The 21533-nt window shown below is 43.4% G+C and overlaps 5 protein-coding genes across 10 annotated transcripts; 2 read left to right on the top strand and 3 right to left on the bottom strand.

Moving 5' to 3' along the window:
- Window positions 1–189: 189 nt before the first annotated feature.
- Window positions 190–3388, top strand: LOC6505243. The gene is made up of 4 exons (XM_001965574.4): window positions 190–615; window positions 719–754; window positions 1295–2783; window positions 2855–3388. The coding sequence occupies exons 1-4, from the start codon at window positions 496–498 to the stop codon at window positions 3010–3012; spliced, it is 1803 nt and encodes a 600-aa protein (XP_001965610.1). The 5' UTR covers window positions 190–495; the 3' UTR covers window positions 3013–3388.
- A 274-nt stretch (window positions 3389–3662) lies between these two features.
- On the bottom strand, window positions 3663–4878 carry LOC6505025 (protein quiver). Its single transcript, XM_001965575.4, has 3 exons — window positions 4757–4878; window positions 4612–4687; window positions 3663–4175 (listed from the first exon to the last, which is right to left on the bottom strand). The coding sequence occupies exons 1-3, from the start codon at window positions 4796–4798 to the stop codon at window positions 3787–3789; spliced, it is 507 nt and encodes a 168-aa protein (XP_001965611.2). The 5' UTR covers window positions 4799–4878; the 3' UTR covers window positions 3663–3786.
- A 298-nt stretch (window positions 4879–5176) lies between these two features.
- LOC6505244 (cytoplasmic dynein 1 light intermediate chain 1) lies at window positions 5177–15965 on the top strand. Of its 6 annotated transcripts, none has more exons than XM_032451960.2 (10): window positions 5177–5361; window positions 5853–6012; window positions 12177–12367; window positions 12426–12826; window positions 12883–13112; window positions 13183–13294; window positions 13351–13542; window positions 13599–13857; window positions 15204–15260; window positions 15343–15965. In XM_032451960.2, the coding sequence occupies exons 2-10, from the start codon at window positions 5921–5923 to the stop codon at window positions 15384–15386; spliced, it is 1578 nt and encodes a 525-aa protein (XP_032307851.1). In that variant the 5' UTR covers window positions 5177–5361; window positions 5853–5920; the 3' UTR covers window positions 15387–15965. The 6 variants fall into 6 exon arrangements, with proteins under 6 accessions (XP_032307851.1, XP_032307850.1, XP_032307852.1 ...); XM_032451959.2 differs by having other exon boundaries at window positions 5177–5417; XM_032451961.2 differs by having other exon boundaries at window positions 5177–5514.
- Window positions 7271–10935, bottom strand: LOC6505024 (armadillo repeat-containing protein 2). Its single transcript, XM_001965577.4, has 7 exons — window positions 10030–10935; window positions 9772–9970; window positions 9578–9715; window positions 8907–9514; window positions 8667–8847; window positions 8381–8611; window positions 7271–8318 (listed from the first exon to the last, which is right to left on the bottom strand). The coding sequence occupies exons 1-7, from the start codon at window positions 10422–10424 to the stop codon at window positions 7470–7472; spliced, it is 2601 nt and encodes an 866-aa protein (XP_001965613.1). The 5' UTR covers window positions 10425–10935; the 3' UTR covers window positions 7271–7469.
- Window positions 15966–20546: 4581 nt separating the features above from the next.
- On the bottom strand, window positions 20547–21518 carry LOC6505023 (farnesol dehydrogenase). The gene is made up of 2 exons (XM_001965578.4): window positions 20908–21518; window positions 20547–20846 (listed from the first exon to the last, which is right to left on the bottom strand). Exons 1-2 carry the CDS (start codon window positions 21481–21483, stop codon window positions 20670–20672), a joined length of 753 nt encoding a protein of 250 aa, XP_001965614.1. The 5' UTR covers window positions 21484–21518; the 3' UTR covers window positions 20547–20669.
- Between the last annotated feature and the right edge of the window lie 15 nt (window positions 21519–21533).

Below are 21533 nucleotides of genomic sequence, written 5' to 3'. Positions count from 1 at the left end.
AGTTTATTTTGAGTTTATATTTCTCATTCCTAAAGGATATCCTTGAAGGTTGGTATTTTTCACCCTAAGATTCTATTCCTTCTCTCATGGCTTGTCTTTATTTGATTTATTCAATAAATTAATACATTTAATTATTGTTATCAACGTAATTTTCAAAGAAGCCGCCAATTGTGGGCCTCGCAGGTAAGAATACGGTATCCAGTTACACGCACGGGCCTTTTAATAATCGATGCAAATCGGGCACACTTTTTGTCGAACGAATTAAACTCAAACCGAGCAATTCGGATTCCTTTTGCATCGCTTCGCTGCTCTCGGTATCCTTTGTGGCATCCTGTCCCCAGGACATTCCGACCTGGTCATATACTCTCTGGTCCGACATTGTCAATAGCTCCACCCGATCCCCAATGGACTCGCACTAGTAACTAGTATCGGGGAGGAGTATCGAAAGTCGCGTGTTATATAGTATCCAAATCCGAATTCCAAATCGGAGAAGTCATGGCGGAGTATGCCAAGTTCAGGTACTACCTGGAGAAACACTATGTCCTGCCGCTGGACATCAAAAATGATATTATTTATTGTCAAAGGGCGATGCGCGATTTCCTAAAAGTTCATGGGGTAAGCAATTGGGTGAACGGGGTGCGGGGCCACCAACTTTCAATTAAACATTTAAATCAATTGTTTAACTTTGTTTTTGCATTGTTTTCTCTGATATCCCCAGTTGGTGTCCGACGTCTTCAAGGAGCAGGCCGATGCGGTAGGTTTTCCAGTCATTTGTTGCGAATTTCCTTTGTTCCGAACGGGACAGAGTTGCCACTTATTCGGGCGCTAAGAGTTCCGGAATCTCGCTTTCCACAAAAACGAAGCATGTGTCGTAATTTTGAAATGATTTTTTCATTATGTCTAGGTATATCAATCCTCCAAAGATGCAGCTGGTCTTAGTTAACAGATTTTAATAAATTGTAGGGGGAGAAATCGAGAAAATAATAGATCCTTGTGGCAGAAATGAGTGTCAGATTCTCGTTAGAAATTCTGAAAAAGAAAGTCTCACAGAAACACCAGATTGCTATGATTAGGTTTAAAAATAATATTTAAATTTAAAAGTTTACTTAAACAGAGTATCTATAGAGTATCTTATATGTGGAGTAACTCAAAAAAAAAATAAAAATTAAATTAAAAAAACTAAGAAATTTTTCTCACTTTATAACCTAAGCATTGATTTCATTATCACCTCAATCCAAGCTATTATAAAATTTATATAACTAATTTGCAAATCACGCTTTCAATTTAAAAACAGGATCCCGTGCAGATGCGCCGAATTCTGGAGGAGCTGGAGGACGAAGTGTGCGAGATCAACGCCGAGCAACAGTACCTGCTGCTGCGGCTCAACGATGACCTGGATATGTTCTTGCGGAAGCTGCAGGAGAAGAATATAGCCAGCATTCCAGATCTGGTCAACGAGTTCGTTTCCAGCCAGATAGTGCCTTTGATCTCTGACATTACATACCAAATACACCCGCACTCGGTGGTCAGCCGGGACAACGAGGAGATGCTCATCCGGAAGCACTTCCTGCTCAGCCAGGACGAGGAGGCGGGCGTCCCCCCACTAAAACTAAGCGACCTGGATGAGAGCATCCCCCTCGTGCTGGCACCGCCCGTTGTGGGCCTGGGTCAGCAGATAGCCGCCGTCCAGCCGTTGATGCATTGGCCGCAACTGGAGCACCCGATACCGCTGCCGCCCCCGCCCTCGCACAAATCCCAGTCGGATATGCAGAGGTCCTTGCTGATCAACAGGATCGACGTTGAAGCCATACCCATAAAGCGAAAGAATATTACTTGTACCTCACCGCCGCCCTTGGCGCCGATCACAAAGACAGCGGTTGTGGTGGCCACTGTTCCGGCTGCTCAATCCAATCCTCCCGTCGACTTCGAGGTGGTGGCCCAGAGCCGGAAGAACCTACAGCAGGCCCTGAAGCGTGCCAGGAAGACCAAGCAACAGCCCCGGCTGTGCGAAGAGGACCTGGAGCTGAGCACGGAGGGTGCCAAGAGGGCCAGAAAATCCCCGCCGCTGGAAAATGTTACTAATCAGAATCAAACTCAGAATGCCAATGCTAATGGCAAGAAATCGCAAGTGCCATCGAATCAAGTGCCATCACAGGGTCCCCAGAAGAACTCCTACAAAACTCGCAACACTCGCCGCAAATCCTCACCACCGCCAGCCAATTCTCAAGCGCCAACGGGTGGCTCGCCGTCGGGCGGCAGCTCCGACGATTCCAGTGCCGAGCTGCAGCAGGAGCAGCAGCGTCTGTTCGCCTCGGCGGCCCAGTGGCGCGATGAGCCGCGCGAGAGCCGCATCATGCCGACGGAGTACGGCCAGGAGCCGTTCCTCCGTCTGTTCGGCCTCTACACGCCGGAGGTCCTCAAGAAACTCAATCAACGCCATTCGAAACGCAAGCGTCGCACTGTCCAGAATGCCAGCGGTGTGGACTTCCACTACGGCCAGCAGCTCAGCTCCATGGACAACCTCGTCCTGGGCATACGGGGGCACAAGAAGTGCAAGGAGAAACCGGAATTCCTGCTCTCGCCGAAGGAGAAGCGCTTGCAGGCGGTCTCCAAGAGGGCGTACAATCGCAAGAGCAAGTCTCCGGACAAGATAACCATTACGGTGACCGCAATGCCCCCCGGGTCGGGAAGTGGAGCTGGCTATACGGCCTGCCAGCACGGAGAGATCAGCAGCTTCAAGTGCCGGAAGTGTCGCGAATGCAAGGTTTGCAAACGCAAAGTAGGTGAGTAATCGGTTATATTTCGCCTTTTCTGTAGATTATTCACAATTCCATTAATCATTATTCCATTTCAGAGAAAGATTCGATGGCCTGCCACTTTTGCGGTGGCTTCTATCACTTGGATTGCCACGAGCCCACCAAAATACGTCATCACGTCCAGCTGCAGCACTCCCGGTGCCCGTCATGTTTGCGAGCTCAGGTCGACAAGTCCCGGGACAAGGACACCAAATGAGGAAGATAGTCGGACTACCGTCCTAAAAAAAAAACAAAACAAAAATGTTTGTGCGTTGGTTTCTTAAAAAAAGAGCCACCATTGTTGAAAAGTTTCTTCTTTTTTAGTTTTTTCTTTTTTTTTTTATATCTTAACTTACTCAACTACTCGCCGTTTGTGAATCGTTTTATTTTTTATTTTTCTATTACACTGGGAGACAAAAGTATTCCCAAATACACATTATTTTCTCTATCATATTTAACCAAAACAAAGAAAAAACACATTTAAGTTGGTATGTAAAAAAAGTGCATACGAAAAAGGTGATTCACAAAATATTATAACATATATTGTTGCTTTTGAAGGAAAAATAAAAAGTGTATGTGAAAATTCGTTTAAATTGTTGGTTTTTTGTATTTAATGGAAAGGGAAAGGGGGTTGGGGATTTTTGGTTAATATTAAAGACCTTGACCTAGTTGGCTTTAGTGGCTAGTGATTCATGTGGGGATTTTTGACAAAAAAAATACAAAAAACGAAAAGAAAAATATTCAAAAATTATTTCCATTCTAAGAAATTAGAATATTACTCTCGAGAAGTCTGGCAACTCTTCCAAAAAAGGCGCTTCAAATTAAATTTATTTTCAAATCTGAAACCAAATAAAACAAAATAAAAAGTATATTTAAAAAATATATATAAAAAATCAGGCCTAAAATTTAGCCCTTGTATTGCATTTCTTTTTGATGAGTATTATAAAAAAAATAAGGTATATACATTGCACGCTAGAGTGATTGGACTAATCTAGGATCGGAAGAGCACCGCAGTCAGGATCGGCAGCAGGATCATCAGGGGCAGGGTGAGTCCTTCGCGGGACAACCTCCTCGCTCCGTTGCACAAGTCGCCCTGGCAGAAGCACATGTAGACCTTCTTGTAGTTGTAGATGGTGTCCGCGCACCGGTCCATGTTGTCGTCCGGGCCCCGTTGGACGCACATCCTTTGGGTGGCCAGATCGTAGTCGTCGATGGCGTAGGTGCCGCCGCCCTCGATCACCTTGCCGCACCACCCGCTGGCGCAGGGTATCGCCGTCAGTCCCGGCTCACTGTCCACGTCGGTGGCATTGAAGGTGAAGGGATCCTTGCAGCTGCCCAGTTCTCCGCGGGATCTGCATTGGTAGCAGCGACGCAGCAGGCCTGGAAATAATTAATATTATTAATGAGGTTTTTTTTAAAACCATTTTCCAAAAGGTTATACATTTTTCAAGTAGATTTTATGAAAAATAAAAACAAAATTATAAAAAAGAGTTCTGAAAATTAAACTTTATGGGAACTTTTGTGAAAGTCTTCTTAAAAAAATGTTTTTTAATAAAAGTTTGTTAAGAAACTCAAAACAAACATTTTGGAAATATTTTTAATTTTTTTACGGTTTTAAGACTCTTTGATTATTTCATTAAATTTAATTAAATTAACTACAGTTCCAGTTTAATTCCTGTTTTAAAATTAAACCAGAACACTAATACATGCAAACCGTTGCATACAACTGCAACGTAAACACACACGTATGAATAAAACAAAAGACTGCTCCGGAACACGAACTCGTTTTTTTGGATTCATTTTTCCAAGGACTCACCATCGATTTGGACCAAGCTTATTAGAAATATCACAGCCAGGAGGAATAAGCTGCTAGATTGCATGATCCCGATTCCCTATGATTAATAATAGTAATAAAAATAAAACTTAAGATCAAGGCAGCTGTGAATGGTAGGCAGTGTTACCAGGTAAGTAAAGAATGGCCAACAACGGAAATATTTATCCATGCGATGTTAGTATTTTCATAAATGAATAATTAATTAAAAAACTTAACTAGTATGCAATTAGTAATAACCACAATTCGCATTCAAAATTTTTATAAAGATAACAGATAAAAAATCCAATTGGAAAATTGCGAAAGAACTATCGGCTAAAAATATCGATAAAACTCTTATTACAAGTAAAACAGACCAGTGTATAGACACACAAGAGTATAGATACATATATACATGCTTAGAAATGTTAAAATATTTTTAGCAAAGCATTTATATCAAAATAATGTAGATTATTTGAAAAATAAATCCAACCGGTTCACAAAAGAGAGCCAAGTGATCCTCTAGAGTTGCCAAAAAACGTAACCGCATGGGTACAAAACTGTGGTCACACTAAATTAAGGGAAAACATCGATTACCTAAACGATTACGAGTAACGAGAAACTTACATTTCGTACATTTCGTAGCGAAAAAACTCATTATTTTCGTCACCACGTCGCTGTACATATTTTTTTGTTATTTTTTTTTAATTAAACAATAACTAAGAGGCCAGCGCTAGAGCGCGAGTGAGAGCGAGAGTAAGTGGGCCGCGAGTTCTTCTTCCCGTTTACCGAAGGAGAGCGTGAAAAACTGCGTACGTACAAAAAAAAAAAAAAAAGTGGAAACCGAAAAAAAAACCAACGACGAAATAAGCTGCTGAGAGACGGGCGGAAATTTTGCAAATTGCAGCTGTGCGTCGTAACGTATTCAAAGATCAAAGAAAAGGCCAAGATAGTGCGAAAATGAGAGACCAGAAATGACTGAAATGCAACAAACAGCCACAGCCACCCACCCACACACTGGCATAAACAAATGAAATATTTAAATAGAATAAATAATCATAAGCGGACGCTGGCTGTGTGACACCTTGCGTCCATCTCTCTCTCTCTCTCTCTTTGTTGCAAATGCGTGTTTGTGTTTTTGTTTTTGTTTGCTGTTGCTGTTGCTGTTGCTGCCTATCTGTCCACCTACTGTTTCTCATCTGCCTCTCTTCTCTCTCTCTCTCCCCTCTCCGCCCCCCCACAATCAGAAGCAAATCCAATTGGAATTGGATCAGGACCAGGAAGCTAATTAGAACGCGTTTAAAAAACATCAACAATGGCTCTGGACAGTGGGACGCAAACAAACGCGCTGACATCATCCTTGACCACAAAGAAAAAGGATGCCTCCGCCGAAAAGGAGAACCTCTGGTGAGTAATCCTCTACAGCCTCTAAGCAAAAAAAATAATAATAGTAGTAGTAGGAAGCTATATGGTTAGGTTGTTAACTTTCTTTAGATGACGTCCGCAGTCCAAAAATATTTGTTGCCTTTTTCTGCCTCTTTCTGCTGCCGGCACCGCCCTCTCCCACCCCGCCAGTCCACCGCCCAGCGACCAGCTGATTTCGTGTTGTCATTTCTTTTCTTTCTCCTTCCCTTTCTCTCTCTCTATTTCCATTTCCATTTTCAACTGCCATTCTAGTTAACCTCAAAATAAAATGGCAGTATAATATTTTCTTTTAAAATTCTTCTAAAAAGGGTTTTCTTTTCAAAACAAATGCGTAAATAAATGAGAAAAATGCTGGGAATTAATAGAATTTTAGAAAGAGAGAGAGGAGGAGAGGGAGAAAAGTAAAATGAGAGAAAAGAGCAACAATGTGCGGGGATGATTCACTTCGAAAATCGAGGGCAGCGCCGTTTACCTTTTTTTTCGCTTTATCAATTTTTATTTTTATTATTATTCTCTCTCTTTTCTACTATATATATATTTTTTTTTTTGCCCAAGACACACACACACACTCTTATACACTCTAAGCCCAGCTCAATGGGCTGACCATCATTAATATGGAATATCCAATTGGAATTCGCTGCCCAATGAGACAAACTTGGCTTTAAGACGTGCGTGTATGTGAGTGTATGAGTGTATGAGTGTGTGTGTGTGTGTGTTTGAACGATGTTGTCATCGCTGGAATATGTCGTTTGGCTTCAAAATAAAACCAACTAACAAAGTTGGTAGAAATAAAACTATTCCATAATGATCTAAGCTTCTATTTCTCTTAGTCTCTTACTATTACTTAGTTCCATAACTCTTTTGGAACTTCTTCTTATCTTATCATTTCATTTTTTTATAATCCATATCACTAGTAATAGTAACTAGTACTACTACCCATCCCCAGTCTGTTTTTATTTCCAAGAGCAACTGCATCTGGAATTAAACAAAACTATACCTTTTTTCTACAAAAACCATATGTTTTTGAATTAAAACCCACTCCTATCCAAGAGTAGAGTGCCTTTTTCCACAACTGTTTTCCTAAAAAACTCATAAACAATCTTGCCATTCAAGACATTTCTGGAATTTGATTGAAAGAATTTGAAACTTTGGAAGAACTTTTGTTTATGGCCTGGTTTTCCACTTCGATACTGGATACCAAGACCCTTCCACTATCGATTTGTTTACCTCCCAGACCCAGTAGTAGCTCCCATTACACTTTTTTGTATAAAATTTCGAATTAGTGACCCAGTTTCCAGGCCATTGATTCTATTTATATCTTGAAACATATTTTATTTTATTTTATTCCCTTTATGATATAATTTATCGGATTATAATTATCGGATTTGCAAAAAAACACACATGTAGAAACACTAGAAACTAACGAACGAGAACAGCTACTACATCTCCTCGATAAACACGTCCTTGTCGTCATCGTTATCGGCGTGAGGCACCGATTGTTGCGATTGCGATTGCGATTGCGATTGCGATTGCGATAGCTGCTGCCTATCGAAGTTGTTTTGGATGCGTTCCAGCAAATCGGTGGCTACCAGAGCAAAGTCCTCCCACAAGGCATCCGGTTCTGTTTCCGCCTCGCGATCATTCTCCTCCAGATCTCCATCTCGTTCCGGATTCTCATCGTCATCGTTCTCATCGTTATCGCCCGATTGTAATCGATCTTCATCGAGATAATCGGCCAGCAGATCGCTCACCTCGTCCAGTATGCTGCCACTCTGGCAGAGATTGGCGGCACACTGCCCGTCGATGAGGAGATTCCACAGCGCCTGGCACACGATGTTGGCCAGAAACCAGTCCTCCTGCTCCAGGGATCCGCGCAGGAGCAGCGACAGCAACTCCGCCCCGCGCAGCTGCAGGAAGGGACCGCGCTGCTCCCCATCCCCCAGGAGATTCACGAGCACTCCGATGGCACACGTTCGCAGCTCGTAATCCTGTCCAGCCGCCTGCTTGGTCAGCTGTTGCACCATCAGCGGTAGTCCACCGGCGCCGCAGAAGCACCTCCTGGCTCGTTCGTTGCGTGTCAGATTCCCCAGGACCCTGGCCAGCTCCACCTTGGTGGCGGACGTGGGGCAGGAGCTCAGGACCTTGGCCAGCGTGGCGGACAGGTCATCGATCAGGCTCTGGAGCGATCCCACGGCCAGAGGCTGGACCGCCGGCTGCTTGTCCTGGTAGAAGCACAGATTGTGGAGGGCTCCCAACGTGGCGTGCAGCAGTTCCTGCTGCTCCGGGGTCTGAAAAAAAGGAATATTTTACAAGAAACCCTATAGATTTCGATCAGAAAGTAATCTCTCACCTTTTTCCTCTCCAAGGCACCGCTAGTCTTCTTAAGAATCTCCAGGAGAACGGCGCCCAAGGACCTCACATTGCCCAAGGCGGCTCCCACCTCCGGATTCACGCTCATGTTGGCCACCACGCGGATCAGCTTGATCTGGGCATCCAGAAGGGAGACACTGCTGGAGGTTCGTTCGTTTAGCTGCTCCAGGACATTCAGAAGATACTCCATGGCCACATCGTTGTGAAAGTACTGGAGAGGAAGGATATTAATGTCCAATCTTATTGAGAATCCTGCAAGGACTCACCTGTATGCGAGCTGACTCGTGCTTGGCCAGAATATTGCCCAGCATGTAGCCCAAGCGACTGAGAACCGCGAGGAGGCGTTCACTGCACTGCCCGCCGGCGCAGGAAGGACCCAGTAGCAGACCAATCCTGGCCGCATAGTTGTGCAGGGTTTCACAGCAATCTGTGTCCTCCGAAAGGACACTGGAGGGAGAAGAGAGATGAGCAAGTTTCCGGCGAAGAACTTCATCCCAAGAACTCACCTCAAAGTGCGCACCACATTGGCCTGGACCTCCAGCTCGCCCATGGATACCTCGGCGGCGCGGATGAGATGCGGACAGGCCAGCTGGAGCTGGAGACGCTGCTGCTGCTGGGACACATCGGCCAGAGCGCGCATGGCCGCCGACAGCTGGTAGAGCGTGTGTAGAGGCGGTCCTTGCAGCTTCTTGGTGGCCCCTGCCTCGTTCAGCATCTGCAGGTGCAGGATCATCAGTTCCACGGCACCGTGGCGCGCCAAACGGGAGACCAGAGTCTGCTGACCCGTCAGCTTGCGAGGACACACAGGAGCAGGCTTGGCAACAGCCAGAGTAGCCGGCTGATTATCCTCCGATGGCGGCTTGTCGTCTCCACCGATCCAATTCCGGTTCAGGGCATCGTCCCGATCCTGGGCACTGCTGGCGGTGAGGAACCGGATGCATCCGTAGGCGTATATACAGGCCTCCGGCTCGTCCAGAGGCGAGGCGTGGCCCAAGCCATCGATGAGCAGCTCCAGGACATCGTGTTCGTGGAACAGACCGTCGTGCTGTTCGTTCCTGGCCACCTTGAAGATCAGCTTGCAGGCTCCGGTCAGGTTGCTGCCAGTGACTCTCAACTAGGAGCCGAAGGGAAACATTAAACGGAGGATAAGGGAGCAAGGATAAGGATGAGAACTTACTGCCAAGACCACACGAGCCACGGCCAAAAGGACACGCGGGGAACTGCACTCCACCAAGCCATACAAGCCGCCCAGGATGAAGCCACGTTTGCAGCCGCGTTCCTGTTTCCTCACTCGCGCATACAGCTCCTGGAGGATCTGCAAGGATAATAGGTCTAGTAATTGAAACACTTATCCGATTATGCTTGGCTTACTCCGTTGATGTGCTGGACTGTCTCGTCGCTGCAGTCCTTGAGGCCACTGTGCTGCTTGAGGAGCTCGATGAGGGTCTCGGTGCTGGACTGGCAGAGCAGGGCACCGTTCCGGGTGGGCATGGGCGTGGCAGGACCAGAACCAGACAGAGCCGGCAGCTGGCGGGGAGTCATGGGCTTCTCATTCTGCAGATACCTCATCCTGGACTCAAAAATTAAGAAATTTAAGGATAAAATAATTAAGAAGGAGGAGGAACTTACGAAAAGGCACTGGGAGGTCGTCCTGCGAGGGCCACTTTTCCGTACAGGACACGACCGGACTCCCGGGGCGTGATGGGCCTCCGGGTGCTGACCAATCGGGCGCCTCCGGTGGCCAGAAGAGGCACCGCGGGGCCAGGACCTTCTCCCAGAAACATCTTCGCCTCGCTGATGAGCTCCGCGGAGGTCTTGCGCCTTCCCATTCCCAGGCCGCTGGGCATCAGACCCAGCTTGTTCAGATTCTGTTCACTGGCATGTGGCTTCCGGGTGGCATGTGTGTGTTTTTCCAGTTTCCTGTCCTGTGGCTTCTCCGCCTCCGCCTCCGTTGGCTTGGCCTTCTCCGTGCTCTCGATGGGCCGGGTTTCGCTGCGCGATCTTCGCTTCAGCAGCAAACTCATCCTGAAGGCTCGTCACTTGATCCTGGATGGAGTTATCCTTTTATTTTTATTTCGTAAGACGCAAGTAGCTCTGACTTGGCCAACTGTTCCGGACGGACAGGCAGCGAGTGTGGCAGTGGGCCTGGAAAATGTGTTTTTCGTTTGGCTTTTTCGCGTGCACCATGCCAACCGGGAACCACTACACACCTCCATCCCCCTCTCGCTCTCGCTCTATCTCTTTCTCGCTCTAGCAGAGCCGAAAAGGACACCCACCCACCAACCCACTTATACACCACCGAAGGGGTAACGCTGAAATGTTCACTTACTCTGGCACAGTGGGGCGAGGTGGACTCTTTCTGGGAAGTGGGTCAGTTAGGCTCTAGTGGGTTCTGACCTAGGGGTGGCAGGAATTGAATTAAAATAAATTTAAAAGGGAGTTCCATTATATTAAATTGATATTGGGGAGCAAGGAGAGAGACTCTAGGATGAAGTGGGGCAAAGTTAAAAAGGTCTAAAGGGGTTTTTGATTAAATTTATTAAAGGAAAGGTTGAAATATCAACTAGAAAGTGAAAAATACGGAGATATGGTCACACTACACCTTTAGAAAATATATGTTCAATTTAATAAATATTAGTAGAATTATAAAATGTATATTTAAGCTTAGTAATGAGCTTAGTAACTCCTACTTTAGAGGCTTTAGGATGAAGAGGGACAAAGTTCCAAGGTATAAAGGTGTTAGAAAGTCAAATAATATACAGATTTCTATAAAATTAATTTAGAAAAAGGTTGAAATATCAACTAAAAAGTGAAAAATACGGAGATATGGCCACACTACACCTTTAAAAATCATATATTTAAATTAAAAAAATAGTAATAGAGGAATAAAGTATATTATTATGCCTAGTAATGAGCTTAGTAACTCCTCCTTAAGTTGAACTTTTCAAGGAATTCCTCTTCCCAAAACAAAATCAATTTCTTGGCAAACATTTCTCACACCATTCCGGGTCACTGTGCCTTAGTCATACGACTCATTGGGAAATGGAAAATGGAAAATGGGAAATGGAAAAGCGGCGCTTTCAATAAAAGGAACGAACGGAGCAAAACAAAGCAATTGAAGTGTGTAGCCGCCCAGGCTGGAAAAGTGTCTGGCAATCGATATTCCCCAGAGGCTACCTACTCCTAAGCGGAGAGAACAAGGACCTGCGGTCAATTTGCATGTCCTGCCGGACAGCCCGACAGGATGTTGCGATGAGGTGACCCGAGGCGAGCACAACTATTTCCCCATCAATTGAAAAATATTTAATTGGACTAATTGAATTGCAGACATTTGAAAGTACATAGCATGCATAGCAGGAACTGTGGGGGGGGGGGGGGCCAAAGGATATCAAATATTGACGCAGTTTCAGGACACGAACCACCAGAGCATCGGATTCCGAATTCAGAAAGTAATGGCTTTCAGTTTGCCTGGAAATTATGGCAGTCGGTGGCGGAGGAGCTGGAGGGCCTGGCCTGACCCGCCAATTAACTCGATGGGCGAGTGGAAGGAATGTTGCGAAATAAAGGGAAATTTGTTGATGAATGATGGAGCTGACCTGGATCCTTAAAATGTGTGTCAGGCCACCAAAGAAACAACTGCCAAATGCGTAGTACTCTTCCACAACAGATCCCCCCACTCTCTAATGTTTTTATTTTTAGAATATTTTTAGATTGAGGTTGCCTTTGTTTTTGACTTTTCTCATGACTTGGTTTCTTATTCTATTTCTCGATTACAGGTCGGCGATATTGAATGAAGTACAAACACAGGGCAGCACAAAACTTCCATCAAACAAATCTGTACTAGTATTAGGCGATAATGCCACCGGCAAGACGACACTGATTGCCAAACTCCAGGGCGTTGAGGATCCCAAGAAGGGCTCCGGCCTGGAGTATGCCTACATCGATGTCAAGGACGAGTACAGAGACGGTACTGCTTCCCATTCTATAACTTTTGTTATGATAGTAATCCTTTGATATCCTTATAGACATGACGCGTTTGAGCGTTTGGGTCCTGGACGGCGATCCAGGACACACAAACCTCCTGCACTATGCGCTCAATGAAACGAACTATGCACACACACTCGTCATCCTCACCGTATCGATGACACAGCCGTGGGGCTGGATGGAGCAGCTGAACCATTGGATCAAGGTACTCGGCCAGCATATCGAAACCCTACAGCTGGACGCCAAGGAGAAGGAGGCCGCCCGCCAGCGACTGGCCACCACGTGGCAGAGTTACTGCGAGGTGGGCGACGATCTGGATCCTGGCTCGCCAGTGAAGCGCACAATGCGCAACAACTCGATCGACGAGGATGATCTACTGCCGCTGACGGAGGACGCACTAATTACAAATCTGGGCCTCGACATCGTCGTGGTGGTCACAAAGGTTAGGATAAATACTTATTCATATATTTGTTGGCTTATCCTTTGTATCCTTTATAGACGGACTACATGACCACGCTGGAAAAGGAGTACGATTATCGTGATGAGCACTTCGACTTCATCCAGCAGTGGATACGAAACTTCTGCCTGCGGCACGGCACCTCGCTATTCTACACGAGCGTTAAAGAAGACAAAAACTGTGATCTCCTCTACAAATATCTGACGCATCGAATTTATGGTCTACCATTCCGCACGCCAGCGCTAGTCGTTGAAAAAGATGCAGTACTCATGTTAGTTTATATCTTAGTCCTTAATTCTTATGTCTTTTAATGGAATTAATGTATTTCCTTTGATATCTAGTCCGGCTGGCTGGGATAGCTTGAAAAAGATTAGTATTTTGTATGAGAACATGCACGGAGTCAAGGCCGACAATGTCTATTCAGATATCATCAAAGCGCCGCCAACTAGAAAGGTATAGTAATCTCGTAACTATAGTGTCTAGTAATTTAGTTAATCCCCCCTCTTTAGGCGGTCTCTAACCGAGAGACGGAAGTGCAGACGGAGGACGAACAGGCCTTCCTGGCCCGCCAGCAGGAGATCCTCAAGCAGGGCGACCAGGTGCGTGGAGAGTCGCCGCTGAGGTCGCAGGCTGGAGGTGTGGGCAGCAACAAGAGTGGACCTCGCTCCTCTAGCACCACTGGCCAGAGTTCACCCAAGAAGGTAAGTGGAATAGAGTTTTCTGTTAGAGATCAGAATAAATATTTTATCCTTTACAGATTGATCCTAAACTGACGCCTGCCACGCCCGGCGGTGAGGGCGTGCTGGCCAACTTCTTCAACTCGCTGCTGCACAAAAAGTCGGGCAGTCCGGCGAGCGGAGGACCTGGTGGCCCTGGCAGTCCCGCGGGAGCAGCACGCACTGCCAACGGCACTGACGCACTGATGACGCCCGAGAAGCTCGCTGTCCGCACGGATGCCGCCGCCGAGCTGGATCGTCTGTCGCGGAGCGTGAAGAAGGAGATCGACATGTCGCAGAGTGAGTGTTGAGCGGGAGAGCTACACGACACCCACAACATCTCGACACGTATAATAGCAGCAACCACAGCAACAGCAACAGAACCAGAACAACACGATAAACGTTAATTAAGTAAAAAGTGAAAGGCAGAGACTCGTTGAAAACGCAAACAAGCAGTGTAGCTAGAGAGGATCATGGAAATTGAAGCACACATCCTTCCGGACTATTCTGAATGGTCTGATCTGAAGGTATCAGTTTTCGGGAGTTTATTTTTTAACAATTAAGAGGGCAAACTTTAGTCAGAAAGTTCCGAAAACTCCAAAAAAAAAAAAAACAAAACATTCAAATTGTAATCTTTTGTATAAGCATAAAAAAAAGTACCAATATGTGTGAGAGGTTTAAGCATAATTTCGAGTAATTTTTAATGAAAATATTTAAGCAAAAATTTATTTGTGTTGTTCCCCCCTGGCCTCTGCCCATTTCCCTCTCCACCCTCAACCCTCTCCGATGAAATGATCAATATCTACCTTAAAAGCTTTCCAAGGAATGCATCAAAATCTTCCTCTGGAGCCCATGTGATGAGTTCCACGATTAAGAGTTTTGGGATCAGGGCACCCAAAAGGCACTGCGAGTGATCCTTTTTACGAGCCTCCTGCGGCATACTCAATGAAAAAAGAAATAAAATAAACGTTCGATAGGTAATGAGAGCTAGAAATGGAAATGAAAAGCGACAAAAATTCGAAACTTAATGGTATAGCTTAGCGAAAAAGTCTGCAATTTTGAAATGAAAATAAGTGCCGCGCCCCTGAGAGTATTTTTGTTTAAAGGGGGACTATGGCGACACTAAATATATATACAATTTGTATAAATAAATTATTTAAAAAAGAAAACGCTGTAAAATGTAATTAACAAACGGGACAGACAACCGAGAGATTCTAAACACACACAGTCCACAAGACTCCTGAGATCAGGGACGTCGAGAGATATATACTATATAATGTATTGTATTTCCCAAAAACAAAAAAAAATAAGAGAAATTATTTCAAGACACACATGCGCCTAACTGTAGTTCGATAGCTTGTATGTACTTTTTAATTATATTAATTAATTACACTCACTGACACACACACACACACACACACACCTAGACACTCAGACACATAATGGCGTTGAATAATTAATTGTTTTTTGAAAAAGTAGCGAAAAGTTGATAATATTTATGAAAAGAATATCATATTGTGTGTAAATTAGTTAGCCCGCAAAGTAACATTCTTGGCTTTTTCGTTCAACTCCATCCACACACTGTAATTAATTAATTAATTAATTAACTGTTTTTTTTTTTAACTAAACTTTTGATTTTAATGTAGGCCGAAATCGTTACCCGCTCATGAAACTCGTGCCCCGAAACATAAAGAGAGAGTACTGTACGTTGACATTTTTAAAGCCGACTTTTTTATTTTAAAAGCCATTTTAATCGAGCCTGTCAACCCTTTGAAATTTCCCAAGTCCCGAGTCGCCATTCGAAGCCGGAAAGCCCGAGCAAGAAGTAGAAGCCGGAAATGTCCCTTTTTATTGGATTATGCAAGAAAGAAGCCCTTCCTACTTTGCCATATAGATCCTTCTGATTCTTCAGGCCAAAATGTATGCATTCTCTTCTCTGTGGAGAAGATTTCCCTTCCCCAGGTTCTTCTCTCTCTCTCTCTCTCTTTCCAACCGTGTTGACCAACTATTTGCCTCCTGCTCTATCCGGTGTGTCGTCAGAAGCAAATTGAAACAAAAGTTGAAACTAAAACGAAGAATAACTGAACGATTTGTGCTACAGAAACTATTTTTATGTATAAATACAAAGTAATTATATTAAATATATTGTATAACACTATATATATATATAAACGTATATGAAAACAAAGAAAAGAGGATTCAGAACATATTGTGCGAGGAAATTAATCGGTAATCGGTATTCGATAGCCTCGAGTCTTGGCCCTTGAAAGTGTGAAACAAAGAACAAAGCTAAAAAAAAAAAACACGAGTATAAATTATGTAAATTAAAAACAAATCAGCGTCTAAAAATGCAACAAAAAAGTAAAATAATTTAAATAAAATTTTCCAAAAACATCAAAAAAATAAAATGTAATTTTAATGTGTTTTATTTTAAGTCTAATAACTTTCTTAACAAAGAATAGCTTCAGAAGCCACTGTCCGTGTGTCCGTCTGTCCGCCAAACCATTTCTTTTTCTACAATATTCTTAAGTCTTTTTGAAGATAGATCCCTGAGTCTTTTTTCTGATATCTATTTTATGAGTAGTAGGTCCTGAAATCATATATTTTCTGTATTTTATATTTTCATATCCTTTATGTAGGGTATCCAAGCGTCGGCTTTGCCTCTAGCTAAATTTCCCTTCTTGCTTTTTCGATATGCGGGGCTTTTATTAATGATGAAGGAGACTTTTCCTTTGATGATTATCACATCGCAGGAGCCTTTCACATCCTGTCTATATTTTCATTTCGATAGTGAGTTCTTCTACACAGGAATCTCGAAATCTTTCTTCTAACAAAGTCCTTTTAAGAATATATTTCATAGAAGATCTATATTTCTACAATCTTTATAGATATTAACAAAATTATTAAATATAAAAAATATTAAAATTATATTTACTTTCTTTCAGTGTCTTATGTCCAAGGACTAAGCGGAACAGCTGGCAGATGGTTTTCCCTATTCGATTCCTTTCCGCCCGCCTCCCGGCGTCGCCTTGATGGCTCCAAGGATAACACTTTGCTTGACCTTTTCCCTGCGTGTGTGTTTCCCTCTGTGTGAGTGTGTGTGTGTGTGTGTGTGAGAGCGCGTGATAAATGATGACGCCAGTCCAACGCCCGTATCCTTGCTCCTGTTTCTGCTCCACCTCTCAGCTGCTCCTCCTCCTCCTCCTCCACCTCCTTGATCCTTGTTGCCCCTTTTTGGTTACTTATTGTTTCAGCCCGCATCCTTTGTGCCCGTTGTGCGACAGTTTTGCCAAGTTTGTTTCTGTTACTTTGTTCCACAGGCAATGTGCCACTCCCCCTTTGGACCTTTTTCCCGGACACCGCCCACCGCCGCCGCTGTGCTGCTTTTCCTTTTGATTTTCCCCCGCACGTGCTCATTTTCCTTATTGCCTGGCCTGACTTAGCGCCCTTTTCCGCCAGCCAGCCTCGATTTGGCTCAAAAAATATTGACATTGATTTTGATTTGCTTCTTTTGCGATTTGATGGCTTCTGCTGCTGCTCCGGCTCGGCTGGCGGCTGCCGGCTTTTTACCCAGAAGAGCACGTGCCAGGAAAACCGGAAAATCGGAAAAGCGCCTTCCACAACTGCAGCAGCAGCAGCAGCAGCAGCAGCAGCAGCTGCCAGGATCCGTCAGGACTATAAAAGCGGATTCTTATGCCTCCGGCAACTAGCCTTGCATCTTGCGGATTCAACTTGCTTTCTATTCAGGTCACTAAAAATGCATCAAATAAAGTTTCTATCATTTTCAAATGTCTATAGCTTATCCTTTATTACAATTTCAAAGAATAAATAAAAATATATATTAAAGAAATGAAAAAATAGTTTTGACTTGTTTTAGAAATGTAGGGAACTTTGTAGGGATTTTTAAAATCAAGTTCTTTAGTTATAGTGGCTGTAGTTTATACTTTTTTACAATTTCAAAGAGTAAATATTAAATCAAAATAAAGAAATACAAAAATGGTTTAAATATTTAGAAGGAAAATGTTAGGGAAATTTTCACATTTTTAGGGAATTTTCAAAAGAAAGTTCCGATACAAAAATGGCTCTAAAAATCTCTAGGCTTTAAAAAGTATGCATTAAATTTTTTTTATTTTTAAAATCTGTTAGACTTTAAATTAATCAATTAATTTAAATCAATAATTAAAGATTAAGAATAAAACTTAATAAATCATTAAATAAAACTGACCTAGCCTGTGTTTTTCTCTCAAAAGTACCCACTTTTCCATCACAAAGTGTAATGATATATTTTTTATTATGGCCAGCAACCAATTTATAAATAATTCATGAACCATTCATTCTAAACGTAATTGCTTTACATTTTATTGGATTTATTTGGCACACTATTGGCCAATTATTTAATTTTATTTCCACATTTTTTTCCGATTCATTTTTTATTGTGTGACTGACTGACAGACAGACAGACAGTGAATAAATGGGAAAATAATATATTCCATCCACAAAAGAACAGCAAAAAATAGTAAAAAAAATGGCAAATCAAATTTTTACACAATGTAATTAAGTTTAATTTCCCCGACTTTTTTTTTCCGACTGCCAGAGGCAAATCTAATATTAATTAAGCCGGCCAGCAATGTCTGTTTTCTGGCGCCCTGCTAGAAATTAATCGGCCTAATTGAATTTGCATTAATTCGCACTGCAGTCGGCTAGAAAAATGCTTAAATAATAAATAAGCATTATAGTATATAATATAAGAATAAATAATATATAAGCAAATAAGCATAATAAATACGGCTCTCCAAGCGGAAAAAAATACCAAAAAAAGTGGCCATGAATATATTATTATGAAACTGAAAGACTTGGGATTTTTAACATCTATCCTACAGATCTGTTCCGCGATTATTTGGCCAATTTGGCAGAGAAATTAATTAACAATTTGGCGAATAAAACAACACGAAAATCAATCCCCAACTAATTATAATAATACTCAAGATTTTTCCCCCCAGTCACGAACCAGTTTTTCTAGCAGAGCTTCTATAATGACAGCTTAATTGGAATTGGAATCAGAATTATAGTCGGAGATGGGGATGGGATGTCAGGTCAGGTCATGTGTAAGTGGAATATCCGAGATTGGATATTGGCGGAGTGGAAGTGGGAGTGGGAGTGGGAAGTGTATACAACTTTTTGACAGCTTGTGGCCTTGTGATGCCGTCAAAACAACTTTTGCCAGCAACCAGAACCAGAAAGTGGTGGTAGTATGTAGGAGGAGGCCCCTCTGACTCGGCCAAAAGGCAGACAATCAAAGGGCCCAGGCCAAACAGACAGACAGAGGCGTATAAATAAAATCTGAGAAAATATGACAATTTATCAGTCTCGCGTTTCAGAAGGAAAACAAATGACGGAATGGATGACGATTGAGGTTTACAGTCTTTCAAGAATTATTTAAAATGTTTTTAGGTTATTTTTGGAGATTGTAGAACAAAGTATTTGTTTTGAAAATTGTACCTTAAATGTCTCTTAAGGAACTAGTATTTGTACAAAATCCTGACCAGATAGCTTTAAAAATGAGGAACTAACTTAGATTAGAGACAATTTCGCGGACACGCGGACAAACGGACAAGCCTACACTGTCTCTATCCAGGACTATACCTTCTGTAAGAGTATTAATTCATTCCTTTCAATAAAAACCTTGATTTTCCTGTCTTATTTTTTTGAGGTCTTGTTTTGATTGAAGTCTCAATTGACACTGCAGCTGCAGTTCATCACGAATGGTGTTGACTCGACTTTAATAGACTAAAGACTGGAGGACTCAGGACTCAGGACTCAAGACTAAGGACGAAGGATGCCAAGACGAAGGAAAGATGTTCTTTGTCCTTCAAGGCTTGTCTTATTCAACTGCTGCAGCTCTTTTGCTTTTATCTGACAAATTGAGTTTCCGGACGGACACGGACACGGACATGGACATGGACACGGACTTGGGAGTCGGAAAAAGCTCAAATAAAATCAAATGTGTGGTGTGGCCGTTAGCTAGAAATGGGAAATAGGAAGCTTCGAGGAGGAGGACACTCTAATGATTTGGTTTCCTCGTATAAAGCTATTGCCTGGAGTTGCCTAAATGCACATGACACTCTTTGACCACAAAGAATTTCATTATAACACTGAGGGAAATTAATGGGAAAATAAATAATATATATGATATCATATAATATAATAGATTATAGCCGATCTCTTCCATTTTTACTTATATACTAACTGCTAAGAAAATAAAACTATATGACAAATTTGAAGTCAATAGCTTTTCAAAGAAGGGAGTAACTTAACTTATAAACTAATTCGCGGACAGGCGGACAAACGGACAAGCTTATATTGACTCTATCGGGGATATTTCTTAGGGATATTCGTTTGGAGAGTGTTCTCTTATATACTCTTATACATATGTATAAGTATAGTCCTGTATACTCTCCTATATACTTTTTTAATTTAATAATTCCCCTTTCAATTAAAAACTAAATTTACTTTCTCAGTTAGTTAAAATTCTCTGAATTTCTTTCCAGTGCATCATGTACCCCCTTTCCTTTTGGAATTTTCCGACTTTCCTCCACTCTCTCTCCCGGTCTCTCTGGCCCAGCCACCCATTTATTGTCCGCCTTTCAGTATAAAATTTCAATTGTCTTTCGCTTTGTTCGAGAGCCATTTGCAGGCGGCCAACAAAAATTGTCAATTAAAGCCATTAAGGCCAATGGCAATTAGTTGCTTGCCCCATTATGCGGCAAGTCGTTTTGTCCTCACAACGTACGTACTATATTTATGTATATTTTCCGCCAGCCAGCTCTTTTCTTTTTATATTCCGAGCGATCTTCGGGCTGGAATTTTAATTTGAAAATACATTTTTCATTGCCTGCGGAGAGCCAAAGCGAAAAAGCTTCAAAGGATGTCCTTTTTAAATGAAAATATTTTACTTTTCTTCTCTCGGAGTGCCTCAAAAAACAAATTAATTGGAATTGATAGTTGATTTTATTTATTTTTGTGCTTAAGGGTCTACAAGTGTAAAGGCTACATGAACGAAAACATGAAAAAAAATACAAAAAAAGGATACTTAATCCTTTCAAGGATTAGTCCTACATGGTCTCTCCAATCGGCTTGATTGTCAACTCATGCACCTGGACATGCGGTGGCGTAGAGATGGCGTACAGGACACCTTGGGATATATCCTCGGAATGGAGCATGCGGTCCTTGATCACATCCCGGATGCTGTCCGGCAGGATCTCAGTGTCCACCACCCCGGGACTGACGCTCTAAGGATTTCAAAATATTATAGGGCTCTTCCTAACAGAAAATAATTCCCCAAAAACTTACTGTAATCTTGATTTTGGTGCCCAGACCGAGGAACTCCTGGCGGTATCCTTCGGCCAAAGCTGTCACGGCATGCTTGCTGGGCGGATAGACATTCACGTCCGGGGCCACGCCCTCCATGGCCGTCATGGTCTTGTGGCCCAGGATGCTGTTGATGAGGATCACATGACCGTCGAACTTGCGCTCCCGCATCGAGCGGACGGCCCGCTGGGTGCACAGGACAATGCCCATGATGTTGGTTTGCAGGACCAGCTGCATCTTGGCGGGGTTCATGTCCACCAGGTAGCCGGACTGCAGAGTGCCGGCATTGTTCACCAGGATGTCGACGGCGCCCAGCTTCTGGATGATCCAGTCGAAAGCCTCGTTCACGGACGCCTCACTGCCCACGTCGCAGTAGAGGGGGAAGAGCCGGCCCTGCTTGTCCGTCGGGAGTTCCTTTACCAGCTCCTTGACCCTGTCGACCCGCCGAGCCAGGCCCACCACTTTCATGCCGGCCAGGACCAGATCCTTGGCAATGGCCGACCCAATGCCCGAACTGGCGCCCGTGACGACGGCCACACGATTCTGCCAGCGTTCCATGATTCTCTATCGGATTTAGACTGATATATGTCTGGATCCGAGGGGGCATC

The sequence above is a fragment of the Drosophila ananassae genome, chromosome XR (assembly GCF_017639315.1).
Source record: "Drosophila ananassae strain 14024-0371.13 chromosome XR, ASM1763931v2, whole genome shotgun sequence".
In the NCBI taxonomy this organism is placed as follows: domain Eukaryota; kingdom Metazoa; phylum Arthropoda; class Insecta; order Diptera; family Drosophilidae; genus Drosophila; species Drosophila ananassae.
The sequence above is the reverse complement of the archived record's forward strand: the minus strand, read 5'-3'. Positions and strand labels throughout refer to the sequence as shown.